The following is a 17,575-nucleotide window of genomic DNA, read 5'->3' on the forward strand; positions in this document are numbered from 1 at the left end:
CATCTTCCTCTACTTTATATGTGGGATGCCTGCCACAGCATGGCTTGCCAAGCAGTGCAGGTCCACACCCGGGATCCAAACTGGCAAACCCTGGGCTGCTGAAGCGAATTTAACCACTGTGCTACCGGGCTGGCCCCTTTATTTTATTTTTAAGATTGGCCCTGAGCTAACATCTGTTGCCAATCTTCTTTTCCTTTTTTTTTTTTTCTCCCCAAAGCCCTAGTACATAGTTGTATATCATAGTTATGAGTCCTTCTAGTTCTTCTATGTGGAATGCCACCACAGCATGGCTTGATGAGCGGTATGTAGGTCTGTGCCCAGGATTTGAACTGGCGTACCCCACGCCACTGAAGCAGAGCACTAGAAGCCAACCTCTCGGCCACGGGGCCGGCCCAAAGTGGCTGTGATTTTAATTTGAGTTTCTCTGATGACTCAGGGCAGAGAACATCCTTTTTGTGCTTTTCGTGAGGAAGGAGGAAGGCATGAAGGCAGGGGCATGTTTTGAGCAGAGTCCAGGGTGCTCACCGGTCCAAAGGAGAATATTTTGTTTGATGTTGTGATCAGGCAAAACATCAGTGTTCGAGACCCTTCGGTTCAGGCCCAAGACAATGTTTCTGGCCATATGTGGTCTGGTTGTTGTGGTCGTTGAGATAACCTGGCAGGACCCACTGGGAGCTCCTCGCCATTGCACCAGGTCCTCCTCTCTTGTCTACTCCCGTGTCCCTGATGGTCCAGCACGTTCGCTTCCTGCTCTATGATCCACCAGCCCTGTAACCAGCCTGTGAACTGAATAGTCACACAGACCTGGAATCGATATTTCTTTCTTGTAAAGAAGCAAGTAAAGCTATGAAATAGGACATTGAGCTGTGTGTGTGTGTGTTTGTTTGTTTTCAATCCCAACATTTTATTAAGAAACTTTTAGAACCAGCTCTGATGGCCTGGCAGTTAAAGGTCAGTGTGCTCCACTTCGGCAGCCCAGGTCTGGTTCCTGGGCTCAGAGCCACACCACCTGTCTGTCAGTTGCCATGCTGTGGTGGCAGCTCACATAGAAGAACTGGAAGTACTTGCAACTAAAATACACAACTTTGGGGGCTTTGCGAAGAAAAAAAGAGAGAGAGAGGAAGATTGGCAACAGATGTTAGCTCAGAGCGAATCTTTCCCAGAGGAAAAAACAAAAAAACTTTAAAAAAATATTGAAAGAATTGTTCAGTCAACACCCATATTCCCACTGCCTACGTTCTACAATGAACATTTGCTGTTTGCCTTATCACACATCTATCCATCCCTCTGTTTATTCTCTCAACTCATTTTTTTTCATGCATTTCAAGGTCAATTGCAAACTTTAGTCCCATTCGTTTGTTTTTTCAAGTTGACTTTTTGTTGACGTGTAACACTCGTACATACAGAAAATTGTTACGTAGGCGTAATTGATGAAATCATTGGCCATTGGTGATGAAATCAACCTCCTGCCCCTCTCCTCTCTGGAGGTTGTTTTGGGGGATGGGGACAGAAAGTTCCAACCCTCTGATCATGCCTTGGTCTCTCTGGCAACCAGGCCCCATCCTGCCACTATCTGGAGCCACCAGCCAGCAGTCATCTCATTAGCATACAACAAGACGCTCTTATCTTTTCGAAGATTCCAAGGTCTTAGACGCTCTTGTGCCATGAACCAGGGACTAAGACCCAACAGCATAACAAAAGATGCTCCTGTCTTCCCCATCAGCAGGAAATTACGAGAGTTTTAGGAGCTCTGTGTCAGGAAGTGGGGCACAGACCAAATGTGTGTTTCTTCTTACGTCTCACACCCTTGGCCCATTTGTTTACATATTGTTTGTGGCTGCTTTCTGCTCCAGTGGCAGAGTAGTGGCGACAGAGACTGTAGGTGGCCCTTGATGGAAAAAGTTTGTCTACCCTTGCCCGAAAGTAACACCTCTGGGCTCTCTTTTATTCATTTTATTATTTTATTTACTCCTCTTTTTTCCTTTATTCACTTCTCCCAGGGAAGAAATGACTTATCTGATTGGGAACATGGTAAGTTTGCATCTAGGGGTCCACAGTCTTCTGCTGGATGGGATTAAGGTGTTAAAGGTCTCCCAGGGGCCGGCCCTGTAGCCTAGTGGTTAAGTTTGGGCCCGGTTCCCTGGGCATGGACCTATACCACTTGTTAGCAGCCATGTTGTGGCAGTGACCCACATACAAAGTAGAGGAAGATTGGCACAGATGTTAGCTCAGGGCAAATCTTCCTCAACAAATAAATAAATATAAAAATGAATAAAAATATAAATATAAAAAAATAAAGGTCTCCCAGGCCGCCTCCTCTCTCTGGGACCTACCTGCCTACAGCGGGCAGCATTCTCTGTAACTCCTTCTGTGAGCCTGCAGGGACAAAGCCTGCATGGGTTTTGGTCAGAGAAGTTTAATTCAAGGAGAGCAAATAGTAGGATCAGGCCCCTTTCTATAATCCAGCTAAGCCGCCAATCCCGCTGGTATTTTGATCTGCGTCTCACACAGTGGATCTAACCTGACCAACCGCACACGAGAATCACCTGGGGAGCCTTTGAAGACCCTTGGCATCCAGTCTCCAACCCCTAAACCAATCAACAGAATCTCTTGGGATGAGATCCAAGCACTGGCATTTTTAAAACCCTTCCATTGGGGCCCGCCTGGTGGCACAGTGGTTAAGTGCGCACGTTCTGCTTTGGTGGCCTGGGGTTTGCCGGTTTGGATCCTGGGTGCAGACATGGCACCGCTTGGCAAGCCATGCTGTGGTAGGCGTACCACATAGAAAGTACAGGAAGATGGGCACAGATGTTAGCTCAGGGCCAGTCTTCCTCAGCAAAAAAAGGAGGATTGGCAGCAGATGTTACCTCAGGGCTAATCTTCCTCAAAAAAAAAAAAAGAAAAAGAAAAAGCCTTCCAGTGATTTGCTTATTTGTGATATTTCTCCTTTCTTTTCATTTTTCCAATCTTTTTTTTTTCTCCTCAAAGCCCCAGTATATAGTTGTATATCCTAGTTGTAGGTCATTCTAATTCTTCTATGTGGGACGCTGCCACAGCATGGCTGTTTGAGCAGGTTCATAGTTCTGGATCCGAACCCGTGAACCCCAGACTGCCAAAGCAGAGTGCGTGAACTTAACCATTCGTCCACGGGGCCGGCCCCCTCCCTTATTTTCTCAATTATTTCTCAATTATTTTAGAAGATTGAGGGGGGAAGATTTGATTAATTATCCCTCTAAAGCTCCAACAGGTGTCTTGTAACTAGCTCTGAAGACAGCTTAGTGAACATTTCCCCCCAGCCATGCCAGCATCTCTGAAACAAATGTACAAAGATGATCCTCACTCGATGTCTAAATTTTGGTTCGTGTAAAAACAAGCTCATTACATTACAGTCACACTTTTAGATGCTTCCTCCTAGACGCTGTCGTTCACACGAAGATCTGAAAGTGACTCTTCAACCCATCTGTCGCCTTCATAAACGCAGGCTCCACGGGGCTCAGTTTCCACACAGGGATGTCAAGAAGTGGTCCAGCTGTGGCCCAAAGGAATTTTAACAGAAATCTCAATCTTGACTTCTCTGTCTTGAGGAAGGAGAAAGAGATCTAATTCGTAAGCCATGGCTGCATTTCTCAGAAGCGCCTTCCCTGACTCCCCAGTTTTCTCTCACCCTGAATTCACTCTGGAATGTCTTCTCCATCAAGCTCCAAAACTCTCTCCAGCTCTGTTGAGGTGACTTGGCTCCCTCCCTCCTCCCCAGGTCTCACGTCTCTTGTCTCTTTCCCTATAGATCCACGTAGCCTCTCAGGTGTCAGTGGCTTTCCTTTGGTGTTGGTGGCAGTGGTGAATTAAGTATTAATGAAGGGAAACCGCAAAACATAACCCTTTTCCCTTAAGGCACCGTTTCTCAACCTCAACACTCATGGACATCTTGGGCCAGATAGTGCTTTGCTGTGGGGCTGCGCTGTGCTCTGTATAATGTTAGCAGCACCCCTGGCCTCCACCCACTAGATGCCAGTAGCAACCCCCCTCCCCCAATTGTGATGACCCAAATGTCTCCTGACATTGGATCAGATTTGGGGGATAACATTGGCCCCAGCTGGAAACCACTGCATTAAAGGAATTCAGCAGTTCACTCTGAGCCAGTATTGCCTGTAAACCTGGGCAAAAGGGGGCCTCTAGCCCGGACCTCGTGCTTTCAATGGGGTGAGGAGTCTGAAGGTAGGGAGTCTAGAGGGTCAAGGAGACCTGCCCACCTGGAGTCTGCATCTTTTTTCTAGATCACCTCCGAGGACTGGGGTCCCAGAATTTCCCACCCAGTGACCCAAGCCTGTTTCTAGGCGTGCTCAGGGCTGTTGCCAGGTCTACCCTCGGGAAGGCAGGCCGTGATGCCAGTGTGACCTCTAGACCCAAGGAGATAATAATAGTATTTACCTTGAAGATAGGGTTGTTGTGTGGCTAAAGTACTGTATCAGAAGTCCATAGAACAGGGGCTGGTACGTGAGAAGCACTATGTAAGTGTTAGGTGCTGCTGTTATATTTTTCACATCATTGGTCCCTAAACGGAAGACAGCTTCCTTGTCTGCGGCCCTCCTGAAGTAGCAGCCATCCCTTTAGACGCCGGAGGCCAAGCCAACCCTGCGGGACCATAGAGAGCTGGTGCGAAGGTCTCTACCGTGACCCCTTCATGAGGGATTGCTGAGGGCCTTTCCGACCCTTGGCACCTCTTGCCTCACATGCCGGCTTGAGGACCTGCCTCCCCTTCAAACACACACATACAGTATATTTCTACTCCTAATCTCGTCCTTGTCATATGTCAGAGTCAGTGGAAGGGGGAATAGGCGAGACTTCTCTTCTTTTTGAGATGGGAGGAGAAAGGATGCTGAGCTTTGGTTTCAATTTCTACCGTGCCGCACGCTGGCTGTGTGACCTCCGGCACTCAACCTCCCAACCCCTCTGAACGTTTAATTCCCCACCTGCAAAATGGGGCGATAAATAGTACCTTCTCGAATAGGATCGTGGTGTGGATTAAGCCAGAAAATGTATATAAAGTACTTTGCTCTGTGCCTAGTGCACAGAACTCCAGATTCGGTATTGCTGATTTTTAATTATTATAGAACTGTTATCTAAATTGTCATTATGACTGTTGGAAGGAAAAACGTGGAGAAAAAAAGTTCTGTCCAAGCAGCTGCTGTGAATGACATAATGAGCCAAGAAAGCTTGAAAAACATCATCCTTAAGTCATGGACGAAACTTCTTAGAACCAAAGAAATGTCAGAGCTGGAGGGGCCCTTAAAACCTACGTATACTGGCCCATTGTATAAATGGGAGGACTGAGGCCCAGGAAAGGGATATGATTTACCTGGTTTTGAAGAGAAACCTGGAACAACTTCTAGGTTTCAGAGAGAAGCAGCAAAAAGAGGGAGTGCTATAGTTTGAGGAGGTCTTGCAAAAGTTGCAAAGAGGATGGGTACCACCTTTGTTGGCGGGTGTCAGAGCTGGCCTGTGGGGAGGAGCGGGGAAGAAACAGGGATGTATAGACTGGAGCTCCTCCGAGGGCATAGATAACTCAGGAACATCCTGATGAAGTGTGGGGACCCCTCCGGGATGAGGAATTAGGGAGGACCGTGAAACAGCCCAGGATGAGTTTCGCTGGCTTAGGTGCAGCTTTTCAGAAATGGGGGAGCCACTCAACCCAGCATCCCAGAGGTGGATTGTGCGGGACAGGGATGAGGTGGGGTTCTGGCCATGATCTGGGGACAGCCCTGCACTGTGCTGTCAGCCTTGAAGCTGCCTATGGGGCCATCCCCTTGTGAACCAAACATGCAAAATGGGGAGCTGTCGAGTCTGCTCCCGTTGGTAAAGATGGAGATTTTTTTTTCCCTTTGAATTTGCAGTGTTTATCACACCCACGCTCTAAGTATCCAGTTTCCCTTCCAGAACTGTCTGCCTTGGCAAACTAAATTAGCAGCCAAAAGAGTTTAGCTCTTGCGGGGAAGAACAAATTCACTATTACAGAAAATGTCAACATGTGAAAACCTCAGCTTGCCCCTGACACACTCGGGGCGCCTAGATTTTCACTGCAGCCGTGAGTGGTCTCCCTGTACCACTCTGGGTCTCCCCGGCTGTAAAATGGGCCAGTGAGAGCGGCTGCCTTAGAGCAGTGGTTCTCAGTGAAGGGGACGTGGGTCATGCTCCCAGGGGACGTCGGGCGATGTCTGGAGGTACTTCGGGTTGTCACACCTGGGACTGCTAATGGCATCTAGTGGGCAGAGGCTACAGTTCCTGCTGAACATCCTACAGCACTTGGAACGGCCTCCAAAATACAGACTGATGTGGCCCCCAGTGGCAGTGGTGCCACCAATGAGAAACCCCACTCTAGAGGGTTGACGTGAAGATTGAGTGGGTTAATCCACGTGGTGTGCTTAGCCCTGGGCCATACACATGGTGGGTACTTAACGAAGCACCGTCACCCTCTACGCTCCTTCAAAGTCGGGTCCTGGAGCCCTGGGGGATGCCCCTCATCATGCTTTGTTTTCACCAGTTGTGTTTCTCTAACCTGAATTGCCATGGTGACTGGTGCCACAGAAGCAGACAGGTACATTGGTAATTCTTTAGAGATAAGTTGAGTCTAAAATTCCAGATGGGATTATGTAGGGTCTGTCCATGCCCTGTGTGAGGACAGAACTGGGCGTTGGTGACTCGCCTGTCCCCACAGAGGGCCATCCTCTGAGTCTGTGGCCATCAGGTGCTTGAGGGCGAGAGCAGTGTGACAGGTGACAGAGCACATTCCTGGGGACAGTGGCTGCTCCACTCTGTAGTCATTGGGGAAGAGCCACTAAGGGGGTTTTGTGTGTGTGTAGATTTTCCACTTACTGAATGCTTTTCCCTTAAACTTAAACAAAGGCTTTAAATTTTTAACTGTTTTTGATAGAAAACATTTCGCACCTCCTTGGACCCGTTAACTGGAACACTGAGCTTTCTTACTGATTCGAGTCATAATTATAAAAATACAGGATCACATGGTGCATCTCCCTCAGCTCCACGAAGGAGTAACGGGTTGCTGCCCCCTCACCCAGGGGCCCCGTTCTTGGATCTGTCTAGTAGTCACAATGCACTAAATTAATTTAAATCGCTCCTGGTGGGGAAAACAGAGGACCAGGTTTATTTGAATCGCGTCTAAATCCATGAAGAGTAAAGAGGTTCTTAGAGAACATGTGAGGAGCCCTCTTCATGGGTTTTGGGCACAGACGTTGTGACATCTCTTCTGACTGTTCAGGTGCCTTTTTGTCACTCTGGAATGTACAGGTTGTCAGGAGGTTGCCTCCAGACGACTGGGGCGCGTTGGAGTATATCCATTGTCCAGTTGTATACTAGTGACTGCGGTAAACTGGGTCCCCCATGACAGCCAGTGGGGATATTTGGGGGTGCCTGACAACAAAATTTCTAGATATGATCATTTCTAAAGAGGAGGAATGTAGGGATCTGGCTATGAGAATGTGCCTCCTTTACAGGTTATTTGTTGCAAATACTGTGAGTTTTATCACCAGCTGGCTCAGTGACTTGGTATCCTTATCTATAAAGTGGAGGGGGCAGGGTGTCTGGCCTTGTGTCTCTGAGCCCCATTCTGGATTCCCTAAGTATCCAGTCAATTCCCTATTCTCTCCAACAACACACCCCCTAGGAATTTAGTGATGGCAAATCTTGATATTCTCCCAGGCAACTTTTATGATAGAAATTAATTCGTCCTATTCAGCTTCAGCTTATTAAAATTTGCATTAAAACTTTTTGGTTTTTAAAGGACTGATGAGATTGCCTTAACGTTACCGAGTGACTTGTAAATACCAGAGCCTGCCAATTAACTCAGATGGCCGTGGCAGCCACTGCTCCCATCAAAAAGGCTGAGTCACTGAGAAGCTCCCGCCTTCCAAGGGCCGGATGACTCAGCAAGCCCAGCTACTTTGCAAATTGGGATAAGGAGCGTAGGATATTAGACTTCCTTTCGTTCTTTTTCCCTTTCTGGTGATTTAGACGTGGATTCTCTAATAGGGGCTTATTTTTTCCTTTGTTTTCTTTCCAAAATAACATGTACTTGTCAGAAGTTCCAACTGTACACACTTATATAATACAGAAAGTGGAAAGTTCTTTCTTGCTTCCCTCCCTAGAGAGAGCCACTCTTTACACTTTAGTGACCATTCTTCCAGAAATTGTTCTCTATTCTATTTATTAACCTTTTCTTACACAAAAAGAGATTGTGTTTACCTATACGGTTTTGCAACTTGATTTTGTGCGATATGTCTTGGAGACTTTTCCATTTCGTGTATGTAGGTCTGTCTCATTTTTATATTTAGGTCTGTCTCATTTTTAGCCGCAACGTTGGTTTCCATGGTATTGTTACATCAGAAATTATTTAATTAGTCCCCTCCAGTCTCAGTCTGTGTGCCTCCCAAAGCTGATCCTACGACAATGACCTAGGTGCATATAGGCTTCTGGGGAGGTGAGCCCAGGAAACACTGATAAGAGAGTGGGGAAGTGAGAGAGGAAGGGCCAATCTGGGACGTTTGATGAGTGGGCAGCTGCAACTCGGGAGGTGCCCAAGACCACCGTCAGTTCAGTGATCCTCTGAAGGACTCGCAGAACTCAGAACAGCCCTTATACTCATGGTTACAGTTTATTCCAGCCAAAGGACACAGATTGAAATCAGCAGAGGCACGAGGCATGTAGAGCAGAGTCCGGGAGAACGTGGGCGCCAGCTTCCAGGGGTCCTTTCCCGCTGGAGTCGTATGGAGAGCACTTCATTCTCCCAGTAACGATGTATGGCAGCACGCTCAGAGTATTGCCCACCAGGGAAGCTCACTCAAGCCTTGGTGTCCCGGATATTGATTGAGGGTGAGTCACACAGGCATGGCTGACTGTCCGAGTCGCTGACCCTAGTCTCCAGCCCCTTCAGAGGTCAAGCTGCTATTGAGTGCCCCAAGGCCCCCACCGCAAATCACACTGTTAGCATTGACTGGCGTGGCCCAGGCAGGGAGCTGTGGGCGCTCATTGTAGGACACTAGCCACGGAAGCTTCCGGCAGCCTCCAGAGTGGGCTGAGGGGTTGACAGGGCACCAACAGCCTCGACCACACTTCCTCACGGACATTTTTCTTGTTTCCATCTTTCATTCTCACAAGCAATGTTCTAGAACAGGGATATGTCGACTTCTCCGTAAAGGGCCAGATAGTAAATATTTTCAGCTTCGTGGGCCACACGGTCTCTGTCGCAGCTACTCAGCTCTGCTGCTGTAGCTCGAAAGCAGCCATCGGCATTAGGCAAATGAGTGAGTTTGACTGGGTTCCAATAAAATTTTATTTACAAAAAACAGGTGGCAGGCCAGATTTGGCTTAGAAGCTCTAGTTTGCCCACCCCTGTGATGGAGAATATCCTTGTATGCATATCCTTGTCTATTTGCAGAGATAATTCTATGGGATAAATTCCTAGAAGCAGAATAGCTGGATCACGAGTTATGATATTCCTATCTAGAGCAGATACTGTGAATCTCCCCCAAAAGCGGAACCTGCTTCCTCTTTCGCCAACAGTGCATGAGAGCGTTTCGGATTTCTTTTCTTAAAACTCTTTTCCCAACGAAGCAAAACCTCTACTCATTTACCAGGATGTTTCTGCATTTTCAATTCTGAGCTTTGAACACGCAGACGATGATAGAATGTTCTGCCCCCAAGGGGGAAAACCAAATGAGGCCTGAAATGGCATCCTAAATAGCATCATGCTTTAGATTCGAGGCCCACAGAGAAGGGGACTCTGGTAACTATTTCTCATTTGGTGAGATCAACCCTTACGTTGCCTAGCAGGCGTGGTTCAAGAGTCCCAAATGTTACCTCTTTGAAAAAAAATGTTTTTCAAATGCATCAGAGAGATCCTTAGCAATTGCCTTTATTAAGCAAAGATTCCATTCCTAATTTTTCCCTTCTGAAAGGGATTTTCATGGAAACGAGGTCCACCTGTGCATACTGAGCACTTGACCATGTGTACAAAAAACATACACGGTCCAATTTTTGTCCACGGAGCTGACAGGTACGGGACACTCTTGTTTTGTTTTTTTTTTTGAGGAAGATTATCCCTGAGCTAACTACTGCCAGTCCTCCTCTTTTTGCTGAGGAAGCCTGGCCCTGAGCTAACGTCGTGCCCATCTTCCTCTGCTTTCTGTGTGGGACGCCTACCGCAGCATGGCGTGCCAGGCGGTGCCATGTCCGCACCGGGGATCCAAACCGGCAGGACACTCTTGATTGAGACAGCATAGCATTTCACTTAGACTAGTTCACCCACGTCTTTTTGGTTTTTAGACACTTGATGGGCTTTTTGTTTTTCCACTTTTCTTTTTTTTCCCCCATTTGTATCATTTGGAATTCTTGATGTGAACCCCACAGGGGAGAACAGAGGCTCGTTAGCATTCCAGCTCTGTGTTTGGCTGCATAACATAGCTGCTTTATCTGCTCATCGGCGTCCCTCCTGGGATCCAGCCCGCCTTTGCTCGGCTCACGCTGGGTGAATCTGTGATATTTCCCATTCTGTAGTCCTTCATCTAAAACACAGACGCAGCCTGCTTTCCCGTTAGCGAGACGGCATGCCTGGACTACCCCCACGCAGATAAAGAATGAGGCGGAACTCGGCTGGGAAGATAAATCAAGCTAACCATCTCATTAGGCTTGAAAGACACAAATTAAGCTTGCACTGGAATGAACAGAGAAGCCGTCCCCAAAAGACATGCAGTTCAATAAGGGGTTTAAGAAATGGCCACAGCCATGTCTCTCGGGAAACTTGCCTCCATTGCCTGGAACAGAGGAAACATGAGGTCTCTTTTATAAAAGGTCATTAGTGAGAAATTTATGATCAAAAAAGCAGTCTATTATTGAGGGGCTGCACTGTGTGCTGACAGAGGTAAAGTACTGTCAAGATTCCTATTGAACCGACAAGGAAACTGAGTCTCAGAGAGGTTACTTGACTTGTGTCCGGGTCCCAGAACCAGTCAAATGACAGAACTAGGATTAACCTAGGACACCTGGTCTCATGGCCACAGCTTAACCTCGTGGTTCTTATCCAGGATGAATTGGCCCCCCGCCCCAGAGGTTGTTTGGCCATGTCTGGAGACATTTGGGGTTGTGACATCTATGGAAGGGGGTGCCACTGGCATCCAGTGGGTAGAGGCCTGAGATGCTGCTAAGCATCCTGCAATGCACAGGCCAGCCCCACCACAAAGAATGATCCAGCCCCAAATGTCAACAGTGCCATGACTGAGAAACTGGCATAACCACTCAACTGGACTCCAATGATGGCGGACGCTTCCACTAGAACTATCCAGCTGCCGTGCCCTGTGGGCAATGTGGTCAGGCTACAACACCTAAGTTTTAAGTTGAATATGGCAGAGGGAACAGCTCTCTGGCAGAAGGAACAGCCAGTGCAGAGGCTGGGAGGCCGGAGCATGCCTGGCCATGGTGAGGGACAGCAGGAAACCCAATGTGACAGGAGCGGGACTCCTGGGAGGGTGAGATGAGGGAACGGGGGAATTCTCACCATTCAGAGAAACAGACAATGACCTAGCAGCGAGGGCCCTGTGTTTGCAGTGGAGGAATGTGTAGACTAACGGCCTCTGTCTTGTCCCCGCCTCCCTGTTCTGTACCGCTCCTTCCGCTTGCCTCCTCCCCGCGGCACTCGCCCCTCTGGCTCCCTAGTGTTCGGCCACAACATGAAGAGCAGCAACGACTTCATCGGAAGGATCGTCATCGGCCAGTACTCTTCGGGCCCCTCCGAATCCAACCACTGGCGACGGATGCTTAACACCCACCGCACGGCCGTGGAGCAGTGGCACAGCCTGAGGTCCCGGGCCGAGTGTGACCGCGTGTCTCCCGCCTCACTGGAGGTGACCTGAGGGCTACTGGGAAGGCAATTTTCATTTGTTGAAAAAAAAAGAGAAGAAAATTTAAGACAGAAAAAATGTGTCGTATACCTGTTACATCCACACCTGCATACACACACACAACACACACACACACACATACACACATACACACACACACCCCAAATCCTCTCAGAACTAAGAGGAAGCTGACTACTGATCACAAAATGGCCGCCCTCAATGAGTGAGGCCTGAGAACTTTCCGGAAGCCCCATCCATGTATGTCACGAGCTGAGTGGGCTCAGCTGTGAGACTTACTGACAGAGCTTGCTCTTGTTGATACCCCTACCCCAAAATGCACTTTGAACTTTCAGGCCAGAGAAAGGGCCTCCCTCAGGGTGCCAACCTCTGTCAAGATGAAATTTTCCAAGAGTTTGGCCAGTTTGCGGAGGCCCGATCCCCGCGCCCCAAACTCACACCCGCTGGGTGTCTTCTGAACGGGCTGCTGTTCCCAGGGGTTCCCCAAAAGTGTAAGTACTTTGTCTTCTCTTTAGTGGACATGATTAATAGATTATACTATTTGGAAAAACCAAATGGCAACAAAAAATATTCCAGTGTGAGAAGCTTCCCTCGCTTAACTGAATTTGTCCTTGTGTTAGCTTATTCCTGGGGACTCCCCGTGAGTACGTATGTGGATGTTCTCGTGCGTGTGCCCTCACAGGTGAACACATGTGTGTGCCGTGTGTCCTCTTGGCGAGCAGGGCGGTGGACCAGAACCTCAGTCCTGAGTGCTCCCTTTTCTCTGCCTCTCCCGTCAGTGAAATTTCACCCAGGGTCCTCCTGTCTGTCAAGGCCCCACCTTCAGTAACAGTAGCGCATCTGTATGTCAAATAAATAGAATATCATAATAGAGCAAACGTAACACTTTTTGACCGAATCATGGTGATCGTGACTCACAGAAAACCCGCAAAGGACGGTTATGTGGATTAAAATGGCCACCGCAGCCACCCCACCCCATCCAAGATGCTCTCCTGACTTGTCACACTCTGAGGACCTTTCTGTGTTTGTGTTGTGAACCAAAGTCATTTCTCTCTAAGTGCTAAGGAATTCGTGTAGTTAGAGTAGATCTCTCTGTGTCGGATGCTTCTGTATCTTTTCCCACAGCATATTGTCTGGCATAAGGGGGAGCGATTTGTTGAAATTAAAGATTATTTATTTGTGCCATGCATTCACGTTATCTTTTTCTTTATGAACATGGGGCAGCGAGGGTGCGAGGGTGTCTCGGTCACTGCTGCTGTGTAATGACCATCCCGATGACTCAGCGTGCTGCCATGGCATGAAGGTCAAGGGGGAAAGGCAGGAGGGCTGGGTTGGGTGATGCTTCTCAGGAGAGAAGGAGAGAAGGCATTTTCCCTCTCTGTCACATGGCTCCCTTACCGTGATGGTAGAGAAGACGATAAAAGCCTGAGAGAGGGAACAGAATGAGGGAGGACGGGGACCTAACAGGCGTTCAGGACTAGAGATGAGGTCATATCGTGACTGGGCCCATGGGCTTTGGGACCAAAGAAGCCATGGTTCAAATCTCGGGCCCACCACTCCCTGCCTGTCTGCCCTTGCACAAGCCACATACCTTCTCTGAGCCTCAGTTTCCTCATCGTCTTAATTAGGATTCCTCAAAAGCAGACCATAAGGCAGGGGCCTGGGTGCGGATAGTGTAGTTGGGAAATGACCCCGGGGAAGCATGAACGGAAGATTAAGTGAAGGAAAAGAAAAAAGCAGATAAGAGCTGCATTAATTACCTCTGTGGGCAGCTGGGGTTCTGTCGTGCTGGGGACCCAGGCAGAAGACACTTGAGAATTATCCTTATGGGGAAGCTGCGGTATTTGACTACTCACCCTTATTCCTCCGGGCCTGAGGGTTGCCCCTGGAGGCACAAAAGGGCACTTTAGGACTGTCCTGCCCGGGCTGAGAGAGCTTCCGTAGCACCGAGAAATCCCCGGGCAGAGAACGAGGTGCGTGTACTCCATCAGGTGCGCAGTCTCCGTGCACGTTCCCGGGGAACTTGACTGCAGCCGCAGGGGAACTCGGGCGGACTGAGGGCTGCGAGCGAGGTGGGGTACGCCAAACAGCTCACTTAGTCCTCACGCAGCAACCCACGTGCGAGAGGTTCTTAGTCGCCATTTACAAATTAGGAGGCCAAGGTTTAATGAGATTAAGTGGCAAGTGAGCAATAGAGCTGGAATGCCAGCCCAGCCCCATCCGACTCCAGAGCCTGTTATGAGCTGAGTTCTGTCTCCCTCAAGATAGATATGTTGGGGTCCTAACCCCCAGGACCTCAGAATGTGACCTTATTTGGAGAAAGGGTCTTTACAGAGGTGATCCAGTTGAAGTGAGGTCCTCAGGGTGGGTCCTAAATTTGCCTGGTGTCCTTATAAAAAGGAGAAATGTGGGCACAGAGACAGACACGCACAGACAGGGTGCAGAGACACGGAGAAGACGGCCACCTCCAAGCTAAGGAGAGAGCCCCGGGACACAGCCTTCCCTCGCAGCCTCAGAAGGAACCAACCTGCCGACCCCTTGATTTCGGACTTCCGGCCTCCAGAACAGGGCGACAATGATGTTCTGCTGTTGGAGCCACCCAGTCTGTGGTGCTTTGTCACGGCAGCCCCAGGAAACTGATACAGAGCTGGGGGGCTAAGCCCCCTGCGGGGCTGTCTCATCTGAAAGGAGGGTGACAGTTCTTACCCCATGGGCTTGAAGCGGGCATTAGTGGCAACAATGCCTGCAAAACCTGAGCTTACCGTCCTCGCTGGCTTTCCACCTAGGCGCACATCAGGCAACGTTTGCTGGCTGACCAGAGGGAACAGTAGGAGGGCAGATGGCAGAGCCGTCCGCGTCTCCAAGGAAAGAGTTTGTCAGGAGAAAAGGGAAATGCGTTGAAAGGTGAAGAATGACTTGGTTTCTATAGAAACCTGGGCCCAAGGTGCCCTATCGTGGGCCACCCATTTGTTTCAAATAGCATCCTCCTCCTCCTCAGCTAGGAGGTGGGAAAGGACACGCATGGGCCACCTACACGCCCTCTTTGGGGTGCGGAACCCAAGTTCAAAGGAAGGAGGTGGGGGAGGAGGGGTGGTGCGAAGTTTTAAAGCCATGTCTGTTTTCCCAGGGCTAATCCTTGAGCCCTCTCATCTCTTGAGACTCCAGAACCCCCCCAGGATTCCAGTCTACCCTCTGGGACCTGCCACAAAGTACAGCCTCTGCCCGGCCCTGCTCAGACGTGATGGGTCCCAGGGCGCCATTTGGGGCACTGATGTCTCGCTCCCAGAAAGCGGGGGATCGCTGCCAGGGAGAGGAAGGAAGATTCACTTTCTCTTCTGGGTGGCCTGTCTTCCACCGCCAGTGGGATACCTGACCTTTTTCATATTCAAGAATACCGTTTAAAATAACTCAAGAATGATCACCGCTATGTAAAAACTAACAACTTACACCTAGAAAGAAGACCGGAAGGCATCGCCCTGAAGGTTGGCAGGGGGATCCTTCGGGAAGCTGTTTTTCTATTCAGCTTGATGCCTTCCTGTACGGTGTGTTCGAAGGTTCCATGGCGATCCACTGGTAGCTAACATGTCTTGAGTGCTTACCGTGTGTCAGCCGTTGACCTAAGCACTTGTACGAGGGAAGTACTGATCTGTCCCCATTTTGCAGGTGACGAAACTGAGGCTTAGAGGAAATAAATCAGTGCGGTCCCACAGCAGCAGGTGTGGAATTTGAACATGGATGTAGCTGAATTGAAAGCCATGCAATGAACTAGCCTCTACTATCCCTTTTATGATGGTGGTAAGGGGGCAGGGGGCTTTGTTTTATTGGTAAATACATGATATTTTTAAGGAAGGAAGGAAGGAGGGAAGAAGGGAGGGAAAGACAGAGGGAATCGTCACTGAACCCCCAGGCCACCATGAGCACACTGTGTGTGTGAGTGTGTGTATGTGTATTTGGGGGTGCAGGGCAGTAATACCGTCACACAATAAATGCAGCTTTAAGAAGCCAGAAAATACATACTGTGTTACAAAGAGACTTCTACAACCTTCAAATGACAGCAAAGACCATATTTGTCAAGTGAGGAAATTGTCTACTGTCTGGCCAGTCAACTTGAGGTCTAGAACAGGGGTTAAGCAACTGTGGCCCATGGGCCAAATCCGGCCCACTGCTTGTGTTTATAAATAAAGTTTTATTGAAACCCAGCCGGGCCCATTCCTATAGTCTGTGGCAGAGTTGAGTAGTTGTGACAGAGACCAAGTGGCCTGCACAACCTAAAATATTTACTGTGTGGCTCTTTACAGAAAAAGTTTACGTTGTAGTTATGGAGGATAAGTCCAGAGATCTAATGTACAGTATGATGACTGTAGTTAATAACATGGTACTGAATCCTGGAAATTTGGCAAGAGAGTAGATTTCAGGTGTTCTCATCAGCAAAAAAAGGTGACTATGAGAGGAGGTGATCTGTTAATTAGTTTGACTGTAGCGTCATTTCACTGTGTATATGTGTATCAAATCATCATGTTGTCCACCTTAAATATATACAATTTTCATTAAAAAATAGAAGTTTTTAAAAGTTTGCCTACCCCTGTCTAGAGCAATGCTTCATAAACTTTAATGTACCCAAGACCTCCTGAGATTTACTCAAAACGCAGATTCTGATTCAGTGGATCTGGGGCGGGGCCAGAGATTCTGCATTTTTAACGAGCTCCCAGGAGATGCCGTGCTGCTGGTCCGTGGACCATGCGGGATTGAGCACATAACAAATACTTTGTGTGTTTTCATCCGGGGATGGCATGAACTGATTGACAAAAACCTTCAGCCATCACATATCAACACAGATCATTAGGGGGTTTATTTGCCAAATCAAGAGATCCTCCACTTTTGAAAGGATTTCCAGTGGCCTGCATCTGACAGCCCCCCTTCTCCCCACCTGGTACGGGCACCCTCAGAGGGTGTCTGATTTCCGTGACAGCAGGGGTCTCCACAGTGCAGAGCACCAGATGATGGGGAGTAGGGAGAAAATATCCAGACTTTCTTCTATATTTATATTTTGCATCAACCTTTTAAAAGCATCAATTTTGGGGGAGAGGTGTTTTATAACAGACATGATATATTAGTCCGGTAAGTAGTACGTGCACTTCACTTATAAATATATAATACATTCATGTGCCGCATAACAACGTTTCAGTTTACGACGGGCTGCACATACGATGGTGGTCCTGTAAGATTAGTACCATATAGCCCAGGCATGAGGTGGGCTGCATCATCTAGGTCTGTGTAAGTGTCCTCTGTGATGTTCGCTCAGTGATGAAATTGCCTAACAACGCATTTCTCGGAACGTATCCCCAATGTTAAGCAACACCTGCCTGTAAGTGTATGTCATTGATAAACAAATAATGTGCATACTCTGGAGTGTGCCCCAGCACAAATTTTGGAGGCAGCTGGTAGGCATGAGGCGTGCTGCCGGCTGACGTTGGGCCTGGGCTGTGCTCGTAGCCCGGGTCAGCCTGGGCACGCTTTCATCCCAGGGCCAGCAGGGCAACACACGCTGTGTGGGCACGAGTTAGGGTATTCCTCGAAGTCAGAGCAGCGAGTGTTCCAGAGAAAAAAACGAGTGACCAGGACATGTTCAAGTCCCCCTAGTGAATGCCAGG

At 48.6% G+C, this 17,575-nt stretch overlaps 1 protein-coding gene across 19 annotated transcripts in view; it reads left to right on the forward strand.

The window, feature by feature from the left end:
- Positions 1 to 17,575, forward strand: part of SYT17 (synaptotagmin 17) — a 107,073-nt gene that overhangs the window by 67,762 nt on the left and 21,736 nt on the right. For 8 of the 19 annotated variants that reach the window (XM_070566649.1, XM_070566640.1, XM_070566650.1 and 5 more), the window contains one exon: positions 11,722 to 13,113. The exons of the other annotated variants lie outside the window; for them this stretch is intronic. In XM_070566649.1, the coding sequence (XP_070422750.1) occupies positions 11,722 to 11,918 (197 nt within the window). In that variant the 3' untranslated portion in view covers positions 11,919 to 13,113. Of the gene's footprint in view, positions 1 to 11,721; positions 13,114 to 17,575 lie in introns of those variants that run through there. 19 annotated transcript variants of the gene reach the window in all.

The sequence above is a fragment of the Equus przewalskii genome, chromosome 12 (assembly GCF_037783145.1).
Source record: "Equus przewalskii isolate Varuska chromosome 12, EquPr2, whole genome shotgun sequence".
Taxonomy (NCBI): Eukaryota; Metazoa; Chordata; class Mammalia; order Perissodactyla; family Equidae; genus Equus; species Equus przewalskii.